This window comes from Plectropomus leopardus, chromosome 15 (genome assembly GCF_026936395.1).
Source record: "Plectropomus leopardus strain MGB_pleo_1.0 chromosome 15, ASM2693639v1, whole genome shotgun sequence".
In the NCBI taxonomy this organism is placed as follows: domain Eukaryota; kingdom Metazoa; phylum Chordata; class Actinopteri; order Perciformes; family Serranidae; genus Plectropomus; species Plectropomus leopardus.
Window position 1 is genome coordinate 23,685,063 of NC_142190.1, and position 17,433 is coordinate 23,702,495.

The window sequence follows — 17,433 nt, forward strand, 5'->3', positions numbered from 1 at the left end:
GTTATTCAAAAACTAATATATGATGTTTCAAAAAGTATGAATTTGTTAGAATAAATTAAATAAATTATTTTGTGGCTATGGTTGGTGTTAAAGTTGTACAGGTGGTGTCAGCCTCCTGGTTGTTTAAATGAAAATTGAGGTGGGACCAGTCAGGCATTTGCTCTTCAGTCCACATTCAGGGGCTCAAAGTCCATTTTCACAAGTATTTGGATTTGAAGATAAATAATTATGTATCCAAATTTCCTAATTTTACCATGCATCCAATGGAGACAATACCTTAACACTGAGCCACAATTCAGTTCTTAGACTCAATTAGGAAATTATTGTGTATTGTGTGTTATGTGTTATTTTGTAAAATTAAGTTTTCGTTTTAATAACAATAATAACAATAATGATAATAATAATAATAATAATAATAATAATGAAGTTTATTTATAGGTGCCTTTCAAAGCACTCAAGGACACCTTACAAGACAGTCAAAAAACAAGCAGCAATACATCTTAACATCATAAAGCAGACACATTGGCTAATCATCACAAAATATATTTAATCACCTCCCGTGGAAAACAGACAAAATGATGTCACATTATTACATCGCTAAATTGCTCAAATTAAATTTTTCTTCTGAAAAAAGTGTACCAGGTCGCCTGTTTGAGTCTTTAACTTTGCACAAATCCTGGTGGTTTGTCGCCACCAAGTGAAATTTCTCTGCCATCATTGCAATAAATCCAACTGCCTGTGATACCCGCGTGCACGCGCGCGCGCGCGCAATCAAAACGAAACCTGTCTTGTGATCATGGATGTTACACATGTTTGAACCGAGGCCCCCATGCATACGCTCTCATCTTCGGGCGTACTGAAATTTCGAGAATACCGAAACATGGCGCGCCGTGCGTGCGTGGGGGCAACCCCGTCTCAGCCTCCATCTGATGGCAGCATCAGGCAGTCCCGTGAAACATTTGCGTGGGAGTTCCCTTCACCGCCATGTCGGGATAGTGCACATCCCTCTCTCTCTCTCTCTCTCTCTCTCTCTCTCCCCCTCTCTCTCCCTCTCTCTCTCCGCGCGCATCCTCCCCCACATTAACAGCTTAGCACAGCAGCAGCAGCTCCTACAGCATCCAGCATCCATCCCTCTGCCTGGGGAGCAGCAGTCCTACCCGGCGCAGCACCGACGCACGGAGGGGGCGCATCATCTAAGTGATGCCACAGCATCAGTCGCATTTCGACAACAAATACTGAGAGTAGACCCTAAAGGAGGGAGAGAAAACAGCTTCAGCCTCGAGGACAGCAACTGCACATGAAGATGTCTAACGCTGACATCGTCTTAAACGCCACCGATCGGGTGGTGAAATGTAAGTTAGCCTACATTTTTTTGTGTATGTGTGTTTGGTTACGACTGTAGATATTACATAACATCTCCAGTGTTTAGCTCCTCGTGCTTTTAGCAGAATGTGGCCTTTATTTCCACGTCGTGCATTAATGGTGTATATGCGGCCATGGAGTTGTGCTCACGGTGATGGTAGTGGGCTGCTGGAGCTTTGATGTTGATAAACAATCCGGTTTTCTTTGCTGCACAGCCCCCGCGAGGATCGGGCATAAAGCTTAGGAGCAGCAGCAGCAGTGCAGCGGAAAATATGGATTTTTCCTTTTTATTGCACACATTTATTTATATTTTAATCTCTGCTGTCACGATTTGAATGCATCTTGGCTTTGGCTCGATTAGGCATGAGAGGAGAGATGGAAAAACAGCTGAATTGCCGAGCTTGTGGTAGAAGCTGGGGCAGTGATGCAGCAGGATTTCACAGGCTTTGACAGGGCCAGTGGAAGAGGAAGAGGGCATGAAATTGACATTTAATGGGGGGTATATTTTACCGGGAGTGAGTCATGTTTTAATTTGATGAGAAAGGGGGTCTATAAGGAATCCCAAAAGCTGCATCATGTGGAGAAGGCTGCTGCTCTGTCAGAGAATTACTGAGGATACAACTTGGATCAATGGAGGATGATGAAGTGCTCACACTTGTGCCATAACTCATTTAGCCCTGCTCATTTTGACCATGGATCACAGTCAGCGCCGTGCCTGCATATATTCACATTCTGTATATTATTGTAATGGCCGAGCAGCTCAGTCAGCATTAACAACTTTGTCCTTTAGGCTACAGAGTTGTGGAAACACGGAGTAATCTGCACTGTGAGATACACTTATGTGACAATGACTGCAGGCACAATGAAAGTCCTGTATGGATAAACTGTTACAATTGAATAAAGCTTTATTTAAGATTAAAAAAAGGAACTGTATGGACAGAAAATCAGCCATGTCATTCCTAATGGACCCTAATAATCTTTTAGAGATATAATGAAAAAATAACAGCATATATCTCTGAAAACTTTTCAATCACAAACTGATATTGAAATGTATCAAATAACACTTTGCATCCTAAATACTGAAACATCAATCTTGTCTTACTGCTAACACATTTAATTGTATTTGTCCATCTTATCAAATGATGCACTTCATTGTTTTAGATTTCCAAATAGTGCATTTAATTGCTGCAATGTCATTTGTCACAATATCCACATAAGATAAAGAAGTTGACGTTAGTTGTTTTTTAGAAAGTCCTTGCAACCAAGATATAACCACTGTGGCTGTTTTCTTTGGCAAAGCTTTATTGACATCCAGGCATTCAAAAATATTTCAAACAAAAGGTTTATATCAGCAAACGTAGCGCAGCCAAGAGTTCTGACTCAGACTTATGCTTTTGTAACATGGTCATGTAACATTAAGGGTTTTTGTGAAACATTTAAAGCTTTTTTTCTTGGTTCTTTAAAATCATATGCATTTGTTTCATTGTTGCTATTCACATAGCCTCAGGCTATGTTGTTTAAAAATGCTGCTCAATAGCTTGATCCGTGTGTTCAAATCCCAATTCATTTGCTCTTTTTGACCGTCAAAAATGGATTGTCACATGTGAATCACTTCTATTCTCTCTCATAGTTTTGTTTTCCACTTTGAAAACGCTGGCCCCCTTTTTTTTGCGAATCCCCAAAAGGCTGAAAAGTAATAACTTAGATGCAAGAAACTGAATCGTGCATCCACCAGGTGATCAAATGAAGCTATCAAGTCACTGTTGAGTTTGATAAGCAGAGACTGATGTTTCTCAGTAATTGTGTGTGTAGCAAACAACCGAGCGCTGATACTACAAGCTACTCCAAGTTATTTTTATCCCAGTATCCATATCTCAAACTTACACCACAGCAAGTTTTCTCAGCGCCTCTCTTTTCTCTTACATGTTAAAACCTGACAGAACATATCTAAAGAGATACAATAACTGCTGGTCTGTGCAGTTTGTTTTCCACAGCACTGTCACCGCTGTGCTGTGGGCATCGAGAGGCATATTCAGGTCAGTTATTTCAGGGACGAGGCCTAGTACACCTGTGAACTATCTTACTTTATTTTAGCACCTTGGAAAATAATCTACTTTAAGAGTCACAGTAGCTGTAGGAGCAATGCATATTTTTGACTGTTTTTGTTTGAAGCTATAAAAGCAGTTGCTTTAAATAAGCAATTACGCAACAATAAGAAACACTGACATGATATGTCAGGAGGCCTTGAGACAGACTAAATCATTCACTTCAGCTTTCAGTAGCAAACAGTCAAATTGGAATATGTTGACAATTATAGTATAACGGTGGTTAGAATAGACCAATAGTTGGGTTTGGGGGAAATGGATCTGCTTAACCCTTTTAAACCTGAAGCGACATCACTTTTCCTGTGCTGCTTTCAGATTGCTTTCACAAGCATTTAAACCTCTGAACCCTGAAAAAAATGTGATTTCTTTTAAAACATGTTTTCTTATGCTTTTAAATTGCAAGAAATTAGTAGATTTAGATATATTTTTTAATAATAAAAGCTAGGGAAAAATGTCCAGGTAAAACATATATATTTATGATCCTAATTACGTATTTAAAATGATTTTCAAGCACTTTTTTCAAGCCTTGTTTGCCTTGGGTTTTTTAAACTTTGTTTTTCTGTCTTTTTTTTCCCCTTAAAAAATATATTTTCAGGTAATTTTCTTTTACTTTTCACTAATTTCTTTCTCATTTCGTGTCCTTTCTTCTTTCCTTGCTCATTGCTTTCTTGCTATGTTTTTTGAAAGAAATCAAGTAAATTTGCTAAGTTTTGCAAAAGATTAAATCTTCATGTTTAACATTATTCAGGGGGTTCATAACCCTTTGAACATCACATAAAGCAGATCTCAGCAGGTGGAGCTGTGGGATGTGGATGAAAAAAAAAAAGGCTACCCAACATTATGTTAAAAGCATGACACCGAGGTATATGCACTGTATGTCCCATATGTACTATTAATTGGACCTCTTATAAATGCACAGTCTGGTTAGTCCAATCAGATGCAGCCATTCAGCATTTCCTGACTGAATCCATAGTAGCTCATTAGCAACACAATTCTACCACATTTTATTTTTTTAGCTTGCAGGATGGAGAAACCACTCTCAGGAAAATGTGTTTTGGCATAAAAAGATGTACGACAGCGGCTCATACTCCTCAATACGATCGGAAAATTTGACATGTGTCTGCCGCATGAGCATTTCCAACAGCATCTTTGTGAACCTCCGATGCAAATTGCAGTTTTCCATGGCGGCACTGGCTGTACTCCAACAGTCAGCTGCTGCTGCTGTTGCCCGGCAACATACCGTATTTCATAGTTCAACTCTGCTCTGGTGCTGAGCAGAAGTCAGCTTTTCATCTCATTTCATCTCAACATACATCTATAACAGTGCACTTGTGCGTTTGCGTCTACATATGTGTGTGCTGAAGATCATTTGTATGAGTATCTGGGTTGCTTTTAAGTGGGCTTAATACTTTGTTGCTCCATTATGCCTTAAAAAGCAAAGTGCTATGTCCTTTTCAAAGCATCTGCATGTTGCTTCCAGCTCATGTATCTGTTAAAAAGGTGCCAGCAGTCTGATAAAAAGTAGCAATGTAATGTCAGTTACGGTACTTACACCAATAGTATTTTGGCCAATGTCTTCCATTTCTGATTGTTCTAAGTCAATCAGTGTTGTTATAGCTCATTAACTCATTCACTTCCTCTAAATTCCCCCCAAAACTTGGTCTGTGAAGCTAATTCATCCCTGCATTTAAGACATATTTTCCATAATTGTATCATCCCGCTGTCAAGCTGCCACATAATGACATTAACCCAACTAAAACTGAAGAAAACTTGAGCGCTGACTGTGCCGAGTTTGTTCTAGCTGGTAAAGTGTTAAAGCACACATCGCTACCACAGATACACACTGCACACTGTGAATATTTTTTACTCCCATTAAATCCACTCGCTGGGGCCCGCCTCATTATCCCAGGAGAAGCGACTTTGAGATTTCTCTAGTCAAGCATTCATTATTAAAGAGCATGTTGATCATGTTCGGTTTAAGCCCGAGCTTTGAGACTTTTCCTTTGTCTTCTCTTCATTTGGCACTGCTGAGTGGCCCTGTTTGCTATGCGCTGCACAAATCTGGCAAGCATACCCTTACTCAAGAATATACTAGAGCTGACAGATTTTGTTATGTGTACATATGTGCAGAGATGGAGTGGACTGCTAAAATATTTCACTCGCAAAACTAAAAATACTTGGTAAATGTAGGTCACTTAAAATGTAACATGAGTAAACGTTAATACGTAGCATTTATGAAAGGGCAGGGGTGGTATACTATGTATGATGATGAGAATGTTATATGTTAGAACTATTAACCTTTTAAAACCTGGTTAGACATCAGTTTTTCTCTATTTAACCCTCAAAAACACAGGGAAAAGGCAACATGCAACCAGGCAAGAAATGTTCCACAAATTGCAAGAAATAAGTAAAAGGTAACTAAGAAAATGAACCTAAAAGTACTTTTTAAAAAAGGATGAGGGTTCTTCGAAAATAATCAAAAACAAGGGAAAAATGTTCAGAAAATTATATTCATAATCATTATAATTTTCTATTTAAAATTAAGTTACGTATTTTTAAAAAAAAATTCTGCACTTTTTTTGGAGTCATTTCTCATTTTCTCTGTCACTTTTCTTTTCTTTCTTTTTTTTTTTGCTTATTTTCAGGTAATTTTCTTGTAACTTTTTATTAATATTTAGCTATTTTTTGGAACATGTGGTGTTAAGTCGCTTGTTGCCAATACTAATTTTCTCAGGTTTTTAAAGAGTTAAATTCAAAACAACTTTTAGGCCACAAAATAAAGTGCATGAACATGTCAAAGTATACTATAGTGAAACTGAATCATGCCACCAAGCCCTGTATGTCCAAATAACAATAACTTCTGTTCAGAAATTTGCAGTCTGTCCATAGAACTGACTATTATTTCTAAATATACAGCCATACAAGAGTTAATCACAAAAGAGGACACAAGTATTGGACAACTACACATGAATGACAGTTATAGGCACTATGGAGGGTGCATTTACATTATGAATGGCTGATATAAGGCAACATAACTTATTAAATAACTTGCCACTTCAACAGCAAAATAAAGCATCACCAAGGGATCCGACACACAGATGCGAAGACAATTTAAAGTCAGAAGCAGCTGCAACCCACAAACACACATTAAAGCAAAAAGCTGCGTAGTTTTTACACGTTGCATAGTGCAACAGACACAATATGTTCAAGGCAACACAGTTGTTGATGTCGCCCTCTGAAAAGAGTTAAGGTTAGCTGTTGTACTCACCCGTTTGAATGTCATTCTGCGAGTCTTATGCACCACAAAGTTCGCCTCAGTTTGCTCTAGCTCAAACTTCTCATCTCGTTCTCTCTTAAAGCATAATGAAACCAGTTCACTCAGCCTCTCTGGTCCTACTGTGCTCCTCATTTTCAAAAAGTTTTGAGCTGAAAGAGCACTCTGCAGTCACAGATGATGGGGATTCTTGTCATAGCCGGCAAACCAAGCGTAAAAGTTCTTCAGCAGATGTAGAGGTTACCTCTGGAGGATCCACTATCAGCATTTTATCATCTAGGATCGTTCAGGCCCAGGCTGCACCTGTTGTTCATGCAGAGTTGCAGGTGTGTTTGATTTGCGCCACTTAGCGTCCTCACTGAATGGTATACAGGTGTAAAATGAGTGATTAAAGATGAATGAGACTTCTTTAACCCTTTAAAACCTGGATCAACACCAGTTTTCTTGTGCTGCATTCACATGACTTTCAAAAGTATTTAAACAATTAAGAGCAAGAGCAGAGCAATTTGGGTTGACCTCTTTCAAAAACAGGCGGAAAAAAGGCAATGAGCAACTTAGTAAAAACATGTTCCACAAATTGCAAGAAATTAATAGAAATTAGATTAGTAGCACATTATTTTTAAAAAGCTAAGGAAAAATATCTAGACAACTATATTTATCATCTCAAAATTATGTATTATAATACATTTTAATCACCTTTTCAGGTCATATTCTTGTTTGCTCATATAGTTTTTTTAAAAAACTTTATTTTTTCTTTTTGCTAATTTTCAGGTCATTTTCTTGGACTTTTTACTAATTTCTTGCTCAGCTGCTCATTGCCTTTTTCCCCATGTTTTAGAGACAAACCAAGGTTTCAAGGTTTCAAAGAGTTAGCTACAGTAATGCTGACAATATAAGTGTTTTATGGCATTTTTATGCATTTTTTGTACAGTTCACAAACTGCAGTCCCTGGCCAAGGTGTGACCACACTCCTCGCACCCCCCTGACACCAAGTGAATGTTTACATTCTGCATGTGTATGTTTTCTAGAGTGTAAGCGGTGGGTCTTCTCCAGTGGAGATGCTGATTTTGCACCTTTTTGTTGTTTCTTTCTCATGCAGTTCAACATGACTGTGAGTGTGTGTTTGTGTCTAGCTATTCTTATGAATTTCGCAAGTGGATTTCATCTAACTTATTTTCTTTTTGCATTAATTATTTACATCTCTGGCACGATGACAGAGTTTTTCTGTGTTAAACCAGCTGATCTGTAGATTAACGTTGATAAATGGGCCCTGAAAGCTTGTAACCGCAGCACACGGGGATCAGCACCACATCTAATAAATAACCTTTGCTGCCACTGAAGTAATGATCTGTGGTTGGATTTCACACTTTCACAGGCAGTCTGTTGGGTAGGTGACTGGTGCATTTTAATGGCCACAGGCTTTAGCAATCCGGGGAGAGTGCTGGCTGAACAGAGTGCTTAGATGTTAGCTGAGTTTTATCCAGCGCTCAGAAGCAAGAAACCACACGTCTCTACTGGAATAACTGTTATTAACTGACAGTTTTTTGTGTGTCATTCTATTCCAGTTACCAATTTAGCTGCTGTTTATAAACAATCTAAACATATATTTTCAGTAAGGCATACAGTCTGTTGCATTTAATAGTTTGCTTTACAAATAGACATTATAAACAAAATAATATAATAATATATAGCATTTTAAGCACACTGTACAAAAAACTGTAGATTGATTTACATCTCTGACCCACTATTTTGGGGGGAGGGGGGGTGTTGATAGAAACATTTGTGAAGAACAATGGTGTTTGGCATATATTTCTAAATAATTTAAAGTATCCCTCTTTAATTTAAATTTGCAAATTGCTTCCTGTACTTTATGCATATGAAGCAAAGCCATTTTATGATAATGATTTGTATGTGCATACTGTAAGTCAACAAAGATGGATGTAGCAGCAGCACATTAACGCCTGGAGGCAAAACATGTGTTTGCTCAAATAGAATTTCTGCACGACTTCCTTGATGGTATGTTGTTTGTATCCTTTCTGTGTAGTGTTTCTCATTATTATTTGACAAGAGTGCAAAAAAATATATGTATGTATATTACAAGAATTGTATTTTTGATGGCATTAACAGTAGCCATAGTTACTGTGACGCCCGCTCTGTTTAAATGTCACCATATGCCTGTGCTCTGTCCTCAGCTGTCCCCTTTCCCCTGAGCCACCGCCTTACAATGAAGGAAGTGTTTGACTGCGAAGGGAAACCTCGCGTGGATCTCCTGAAGGCCCACCTCACCAAGGAGGGCCGCGTAGAGGAAGCTGTGGCGCTTAAAATCGTCAGCGAGGGAGCAGCCATCCTGCGTCAGGAGAAAACTATACTGGACATCGAGGCACCAGTCACAGGTATTACACCTGTTAGCAGTGGCACCCCTAGATATTTTTTTGTAAGGGTGGGCAGATTGGGCCACCATAAATCTTTGGGTGGCACGCCAGTAAACAAAACGTGAAAACTGAATGTCAGGAATTTTATTATGCCATTTTCGTATGTAGGCCAGTTGAAAACGTTTTCGATATGTGGAGCTAAGGAATTGTATACCGATATAAGCTTTACTTTGGTTTCTGATTTCACAGTTCATTTAACTAATTATCTGATGTGCATAGACATAGAATACAGGTACAATTAACATTTTAGTGTTAATTTAGTGTTGTTGCATTGGAGTGCAATGATTGTAAGAAATTAAACATTTACTGGGAACAAGCCTTCTCAAGTTTAGGGAAGACTTGTGGGTACCCATACAACCAATTTTCATTCAGAAATCTTGAGGTGAGAGTTCAAGCGACCCCTTTGAAACTGCCGTCCCATAAAGCTGTGCTGACATGGCTGGTACCAGTGGGTGCTCTAGGTTGTCTCATTTCACAGAATACAACTACCTTCACAGTAGCTTAAAACATGAGTGTGCACAACCTCTTAAAGACAATAACAGTGGTCGCCAATTATTTTTGCCATTTTGGATGGGCTATTGTGTCAGGGTGACCATGGCCCCACTGTCCCCTCCTTTGGGACAGCTGCAGGACGTCACACTTGGAGATTATAATGATTTAGCGTTCAAATGAAATGCATTCACCTTTCATCTTTTATGACATGTGGCTTGAATAAGAGATGGTAAATCTCAAAACTGCAACCTATTAGCTCTAAAAAATGTAACCAACCGTGACACATCTTAAGAAAGCATATTTCACTCCTTATTAATGAGAGCCCTGTGATAAATCTTCTATATCCGGGCCAGAAATTTGAAGAGGCGTCAAATCAACTCACTGGACATTTTTGAGGCTATAGAATGTGCTACTGCTGAACTGTAATAAGAGGTAGATATTTGCTCCACCTCATTTATATCAGTGAAGATAAAGAGGCAGGTCTGTGGATGGGTGACATGTGTTTTACTGTCTTCTTTTTTTTTGCATTTTTGGAAAGTTGATAGATAAAACAGGCAGGAAATAAGTGGTTAAGACGTGCAGCAAAGGCCCCCAGCCAGAACAGAACCAGAGAAGGGCAGATGCATTGGGTGGAGGGTAGATTTGTTGGTGAGAAAATATTGAGACTTGTTCTTTTGTTACAGAAGTTACAACAGCCCTGGAAGACAATCCAATCATAACCCAGAGCACTGTCAAGAAGAGTGACCTCTTTACTAAACTGCTGTCTTTCAGTAGCCTCTTGGCCCAAATGTTTACAACCAAAAAAAAGTTAGTAGCAGCAGTTTGCATGGTCCCTTTTTCCCCTCCGTAGTGAATATTAGACATCAGTATATTAGATATTCAGAAACATGCCTCCAAATGAATGCTAACACTGTATCTGCTGGATGTGTAAGAAGGTAATGTTTGCTAACAGGTTAGTTAGACAGTGGGTTTGTTGGCTTGTCGTGGACCCTATTGCCCCAAAGCTTTGCTTTTAGTTCAGTTGTCTTTGCTTTATTTTAAGCTGACCTTATGATGTCACAATGTGACCTTTAACCCTCGTATGATTGATGATAGTACAAGTGAGTCAACAGCCATGCTCGTGGCTCTGTGAGGCTGTACTTAAGCCAAATACTAACATGCCCACATGCTTGTCTGTAATGTTTACCAAAGCAACTTAACTTGTCTGCATGCTAACATATGCTAATAAGCACCAACTGCAGGTGAAGCTGACATCTTTAGTCATGCAGATATTAGGCCATAAATGATTATGTCCTACTGCACAACTTAACAATAAAAAAGGTAGAGGAACGTCAGGACGAAATACAGTTTATACTGAGGGGGAGATGAATTCCTGGACCATATTTCAACAGTTTAATGATGCATGTGTTTACTTTGGTTTGGTTATGTGTAGAGAATGATAGTGGAGAAACATGCATGAGACCTAAAAGGTAGTGAGAGGATGACTGACAGTACTACTGTTTGTACTGTACAAAACTAAGCGATGTATCTGACTGGAGTGCAGGCGAAGATGAAACGCAGATGAAATAAATCAATATGAACGTAAATTCTTAGAGCAGAAAACAGTTACTTTCAGGTACTTTGATCATCATCTTGTCATATATTGCAAAAACATCATTAAACATCATTATTTTAGGGAACAAGCAACATTAAGACAGCGACATCAAGATTAAAGGTAAAGAAGAAGAAAAATGTTAAGTTGCTAAAAGGCCACAGCATCTTCAAATGTCTCCTTCTGATCAATCGAAAAGTGTGTCCTAAAACTAGACACAAACTATTTTTTCCTGTGTTTTCAACTTTGCAAACAAGAGATAGTATTCAAGAGATGTAGTGTTGTAATTGCATCTAAAACAATTTTTTAAACTTGAACTGTGTGTGTGTGTGTATATATATATATATATACACACACACACACGTAATTGATGAGTGCATTAATAAATGTATGATTTTAGAAAACTATACTAATAAGTAACTAGTAATAATAATCATAATCATAATCAGAATGATAATATAATATAAATTATGCCATAATCAGGCCTAGGTATGGGTATCAAATCTGTAAACTCTTTTTGTTACAAAGACTGACTTATTAATTTATCACATATTCCCCAATTTAATAATTGTTATTGTTTGTCTGAAATCAAAAGTTTGCCAATTTTAAACAATTTTATTTAGGTCTTTTTAACGCACAACTTAGATGTCACTCCGCTCCGCTCATATAGCTCACCAGTTGCTCAGTTTCCATTTGAAAGTGCTTCTCAGACTAGAAGAAGAAGTAGAGAAGTAGCCCATCAGCCGTCTGGTAATATTTTGGATACAGGTGAGACAGTGTGTACTATCTACAAGTAATATCTTTATCGCAATATTTAACTACATAAAATTCTCATATCGTGCAGCCCTAACATGAAAGCGAGTGCGGTGTTGACTTGAAACAAAGGTGACAAATGATGAAATGAACATTGACTTGAAGAGAAGTCTCAGGCTCCTCATCTTGACTGACATCAGGGAAATGGAGGCTTTATGTATTAAGCATGAAATATGGATGATGGGTATTATGTACGGGCATTTTGTGAGTGTGGAGGCCTGTTTATGTCTTTGCGAGCTTGAGTTGTGTTTGAATGTATCTGCAGCTGTGTGTGTGTGTGTGTGTGTGTGTGTGTGTGTGTGTGTGTGTGTGTGTAGTCATATATTATGAGGCGTTTCTGCACTTGTGAATCTTTACTTTCATGGATGTGTTCCGCGGGTGTTTGCGTGTGTGCGTGTACGTACGTACTGTATGTGCGCATGTGTGTGTTTGATTGCTTTAGTCACACAAGCAGTCTCCCACTCACATTGCTCTAAGCTTTGAGTGGGCGAAGGCCACTGTGGAACTGATAGGGGAGACTGAAAAGAGAGAGGAGATGGAGGATGAGTAGGAGAGAAGGAGACAGAGGAAGATGATAATGAAAAATTGAAGGCAGTGAGGAAATGAGATGTAGGTTTGCACTCCAGAGCCATAGTGTTCTCTGCGAGAAAAAAAAAGTATGCATCTTCCCTGGGGGCTTGAGCTTTTTCTACCTCTTTGAGGTGAGAGCTTCTCATTTCTGTGGAGGACAGGGACCTTTCATCCAAAGACATAAAAAGTATCTCAATGTGAGGACAACCTAAAGACAGGAGAAATTTATACCATTATATACCGTCTAAGGTGTTTTTATACTGGCAGTGTGTGGCTATATTTGTAGATTAAATACATATTCTTTCTGCAGCTATATGTATATGTAGAGACATTGCTGTAGATTGAGCATATTATTGCTGTAACTGTACCTGTTAATAATAAAATAGAAATGGCATTTTATGGGACCTTTAAAATTTGATAATAATTGAGAGCTGCAATGATTAATAAATTGCTCTTTAGGTTTTCAACCATTAAATTAATCGTCAACTAATAAATTTATAATCGATTAATTGGTTTGAGTAATTTTTTAAAGAAATAAAACTCTAAATTATTTTTCTTTTCTTTACTGCTCTATTACAGTGAACTAAATATCTTTTGCAGACACATTAAAATACATTAAAAACATAAAATAAAAGTACAGACAACTTAAGATATAAAATAATCTGAATGGTAGACTAATACCTATATTAATATATATATATATATATGTGTGTGTGTGTGTATATATATATATATATATATATATATACACACACACACACATATATATATATATATATATATATATATAAATATAAATATATATATATATATAAATATATGAAAGAAAACTCATAAAGTCATAAAGAAAAATATAAATTCTGGACTAAACAGATAAATTCATGAAAGAATTTGATGATCTGAAATAACAAAAAGCAAAATACACTGGTACTGTACATACAATTAGTGCATACAATCAGTGTAGATCTTGATTTTTCTTTTTTAGCTTTTTAAAAGTAATTTTGTCATTGATGTTAGCCATGACGTCTCTGGACAGCCTCTCTGTGTCCTCCACTCAAGAGTCGTCGTCAGCGTGTTGGTGCAGAGATGCTGTATGAAGGTTAGCTTGTTGCAAAAAATTAATCCAGAGAGAAATGTTGGCATCCAAATATCTGTAACACATTTTTTAGGTAGCACACAATATGCCCTGTTTTTTTTCTGTGTATCACATAGCTATTGTTATTTATGGTGGCTTTTATTGTTACATAACATCTATAATTTATTGTACTTTGCACTTTATTGTTATTGGCAGCACTCTAAATTGATTAAAACTGATGCAACAGCAATCAGTAGAACAAACAATTTATCACTTTTATGAAACATGAATTATTAAGATACAGATATGAACACAAACTGTAGCATCTCATGTAGTTGCACTGCCTGCCCGTCTATTTATAAAGCTAACCTGTGAGTAGAAAAAGATCTCCGATAGAAAGTGCACCACTTTGTACTGCCATGAGATCCTGCCAGAATATTCTCCTCTGTCTCTCGTTTTCTGACTTTGAACCCTCTAACCAATAGAAAAGAGAAGTGGATCTCCGGCTCTCCGTACAGATGCAGGCGTTCCACATGATTCTTTTCTTGGAAGAAAAACATTCTTGATTTTTAGCTTAATGACAATACCTTTACAATTGTATCCAATTATTTGTGATTGGGTTTGGGAAGTTTTATCAACCCTTAGCAAGGTTACGATAACTGTTTTATTGAATGAATGTGCTAAAATAAGACACTGTGACCACTAAGACCTGTGCTGAACATTTGGATTCCTTTTTCTTCTGTCTGTCACACACAAGCAAAACACAAAAGCACAGATCAAGATTTTCAATCACATTCTTTGATTGCGTAATGTTTGCTGTCCTTTGGTGGTTTTTTTCCAGTCTGTGGTGACATCCATGGGCAATTCTTTGATCTTATGAAGCTGTTTGAAGTGGGAGGATCACCAGCCACAACACGGTACCTGTTCCTCGGGGACTACGTGGACCGCGGCTACTTCAGTATTGAGGTAAAACCATCAGAATATTGTTCCGTCATGGGGGAAACACACTGCAGAAAGCTTCATCTATTTACCATAGCATGCAGATTTTTGCAGTGTTTTGCATGCACTAACATGTTGTTTCTGCATTTGTTTTAAACAGTGTGTTTTATACCTCTGGTCGCTGAAAATCCTCTATCCAAAGACACTATTTTTACTTCGTGGAAATCATGAATGTAGACATTTGACAGAATATTTCACCTTCAAACAAGAATGTGAGTACCTCTGAGTATTTCTTATATATTTTTCATGTTTCTCTCCATGTCTTGCTAATGTCACATGCAGCCTGGAGCACTCTGGGTAGAGATTACAAGTAATGCACCTGTCTGTTGGGACTGTCAAGTTTATTCTGTATGACAGCACCAAAAAAAAGGGGGAAAATGGAATTGCCTGTGAACATTTGAAAACCCAGAGCAGATAGCAAAACACATGCATTTATAGTTTGTGTACATACATGTAATATTTTGTACATTTTTGTTTTAATATTCAATTATTTGAAACTTTTTTATACATATGCATTGTTATTGTGGTACATGCTGTGTGCATACTGTTCAAACGACTATTTTTTATTTTCTATATATGCATATTACTCCTTTACATTAAAAAAGATCCATCAGCTATTTTCTGCCTGCAAGTATCTTAACGTACTAGTTTTGTCATTTTTTTGTTGTTCAATATCAAAGCCGCTCACAAGAGCAAACAAAGAACATGCCATCACTTTTTACGGGAGCTAAAACTGCTTCAGTAAATATGATGTTACATCTAACAGTACTCATGCAGTTTATCACGTCTCTCTTCTATCAGGTAAAATCAAGTACTCAGAGCAGGTGTACGACTCATGTATGGATGCATTCGACTGCCTCCCTCTGGCTGCACTCATGAACCAACAGTTTCTGTGTGTCCATGGTGGCCTCTCACCTGAAATACACACCTTAGATGACATTAAAAAAGTAAGAACTCACTGCCTCAGCACCACCAAGTCTGACTGTACCCTGGTCTAATTTGAAAAAAAAAAGTTTCTAAAACCTGCAGTTCTGCTTCTTTTTGTTAAGTTGGATCGGTTCAAGGAGCCACCTGCTTTTGGGCCCATGTGTGACCTGCTGTGGTCTGATCCTCTGGAGGATTTTGGCAATGAGAAAACCCAAGAATATTTCAGCCACAACACAGTGCGCGGGTGCTCCTACTTCTACAGGTGAGCTGTTTCTTCTTCTCTGTCGCAGCTTCAATCCCTTCGGATTCTTAACACTGTTGTTGTCCACACTTTGAGAAAATAACTGCATGGCTTTAGAATCCAAATTGACTGAATGACACATTTCAGTGTTACTTTTATGCATCCAAAAGTCTAAAACTTTGTGTTATAACCATCTTGCAGTGCTAAGAAACCCGAGTCTACATCAAGTGCTTGTCATGTGCAGCACTGATCTCATTAGCTTGACCCACATGGCTCGTTCAAGGTCCCTAATTACACTTTAGTTTCAAAGGAATGAAAGGTTGCATCTCAGTCTGTGCATCTGCCAACAATAAATCCTACCTAGGTGAGCTAAAAGAAAATCGAATTATCCCCATGTTGGTTGATCATGAACTATCTGGTGTCTTCTTCAAACCTTTTTTGCTTCATTAGGCTGCATATTTAAGAGAAAGAAGAAGATGGGATAAAGGAAGAGTTATGCAAGAAAAGGTCAACACCCTAAATTATCAGTGTTGAAATCGAAATTTAATCTTTCAAGAAATGCTGGAGTACGGGGTGCAATTTGGCTGTTACACAGATGAAACTCATATCAAAAATAGATGATAAGATTGTAAATTATTAATAGAGATCAAACATTTATTGCTACCTGAGCAAAAGCCAAAAAAAGAAGGTAACAAACAATAGACACACTTAGTGGCCCACGATGGGGATAACATGAAAGGAGACTGAATGTAAATATATTGTTAAAGCCTATAGATAGCATGTGTCTATAAGTAAATGGGTCATATTGCCTTGTGGTTCTCAAATAACTGCCTCTAAGAGGAGTTTGTCTTTTTGACTTACAGAACAGATTGTTACAGACAAAGTATTAGCTGGGTGAACCTGGAGTCAAATAAAAATAGAGGGAGAGAGGAGTAAAATATGAAACATAATAGGGAGGCAAATTTGGTTTGTTATACAACTGTTCAACCTCCAGTGACAGAGCATGCAGAAGAAGGGGGAGTGAGGACTGTCCTAATTGTGAGATGGAAGGGAGGCTATGGAGGTAGGTGGTGGTGAGGAGAAGAGGTGGCAGTTGTGGTGGTGAGAGTTTTCTTAATGAACGTTCAGAACAGTACAGACCCCCACCCCCCACCCCCCCTGTGTGGGAACTGCGGTTCTGCTCGAATCATAAAAAAAAGTTAAGTCTTGAAGATTTATTCCTCCCCTGAAAATGAAATGACAGTCTGGACATTGTGTGCTGAATAATTGCGGTTCAGATTCACATTATAACCCGTGTAATTCTCATTTCGGTGTCAAAAGGTGACACTGCTTTCAAATGATATCAGATGAAATAGCTCCACTGAAGTGTTAAGTGCAGAAGCTTCTGTCTCACGACACATTTCCGCACGGGCAGTATCAGCTCGTCACTCTGAGTTTACCCATATCTGAGATGGAAAAATGAAATGGGGTCCCTTTCACCGCTGTTAACTGGTCACCATTAAGAAAGCATCTATCCACAGTGAGAGGAGCTCAGTGAGGATTATTCTGTAGA

General features: G+C 38.1%; 2 protein-coding genes across 3 annotated transcripts in view; one reads left to right on the plus strand and one right to left on the minus strand.

Moving 5' to 3' along the window:
• The window catches only part of cxxc5a (CXXC finger protein 5a), a 46,131-nt gene extending 39,159 nt beyond the window's left edge, over positions 1 to 6,972 (minus strand). The window contains exon 1 of the mRNA XM_088088183.1: positions 6,736 to 6,972. The gene's annotated coding sequence lies outside the window, so the exon portion shown is untranslated. The remainder of the gene's footprint in view (positions 1 to 6,735) is intronic.
• Positions 828 to 17,433, plus strand: part of ppp3ca (protein phosphatase 3, catalytic subunit, alpha isozyme) — a 28,745-nt gene continuing 12,139 nt past the window's right edge. The window contains exons 1-6 of one of the 2 annotated variants that reach the window (XM_042499821.2): positions 828 to 1,352; positions 8,934 to 9,134; positions 14,556 to 14,680; positions 14,814 to 14,925; positions 15,515 to 15,660; positions 15,763 to 15,902. In XM_042499821.2, coding sequence (XP_042355755.1) covers positions 1,298 to 1,352; positions 8,934 to 9,134; positions 14,556 to 14,680; positions 14,814 to 14,925; positions 15,515 to 15,660; positions 15,763 to 15,902 — 779 coding nt within the window. In that variant the 5' untranslated portion in view covers positions 828 to 1,297. The remainder of the gene's footprint in view (positions 1,353 to 8,933; positions 9,135 to 14,555; positions 14,681 to 14,813; positions 14,926 to 15,514; positions 15,661 to 15,762; positions 15,903 to 17,433) is intronic. The other variant, XM_042499820.2, reaches the window with a different exon arrangement.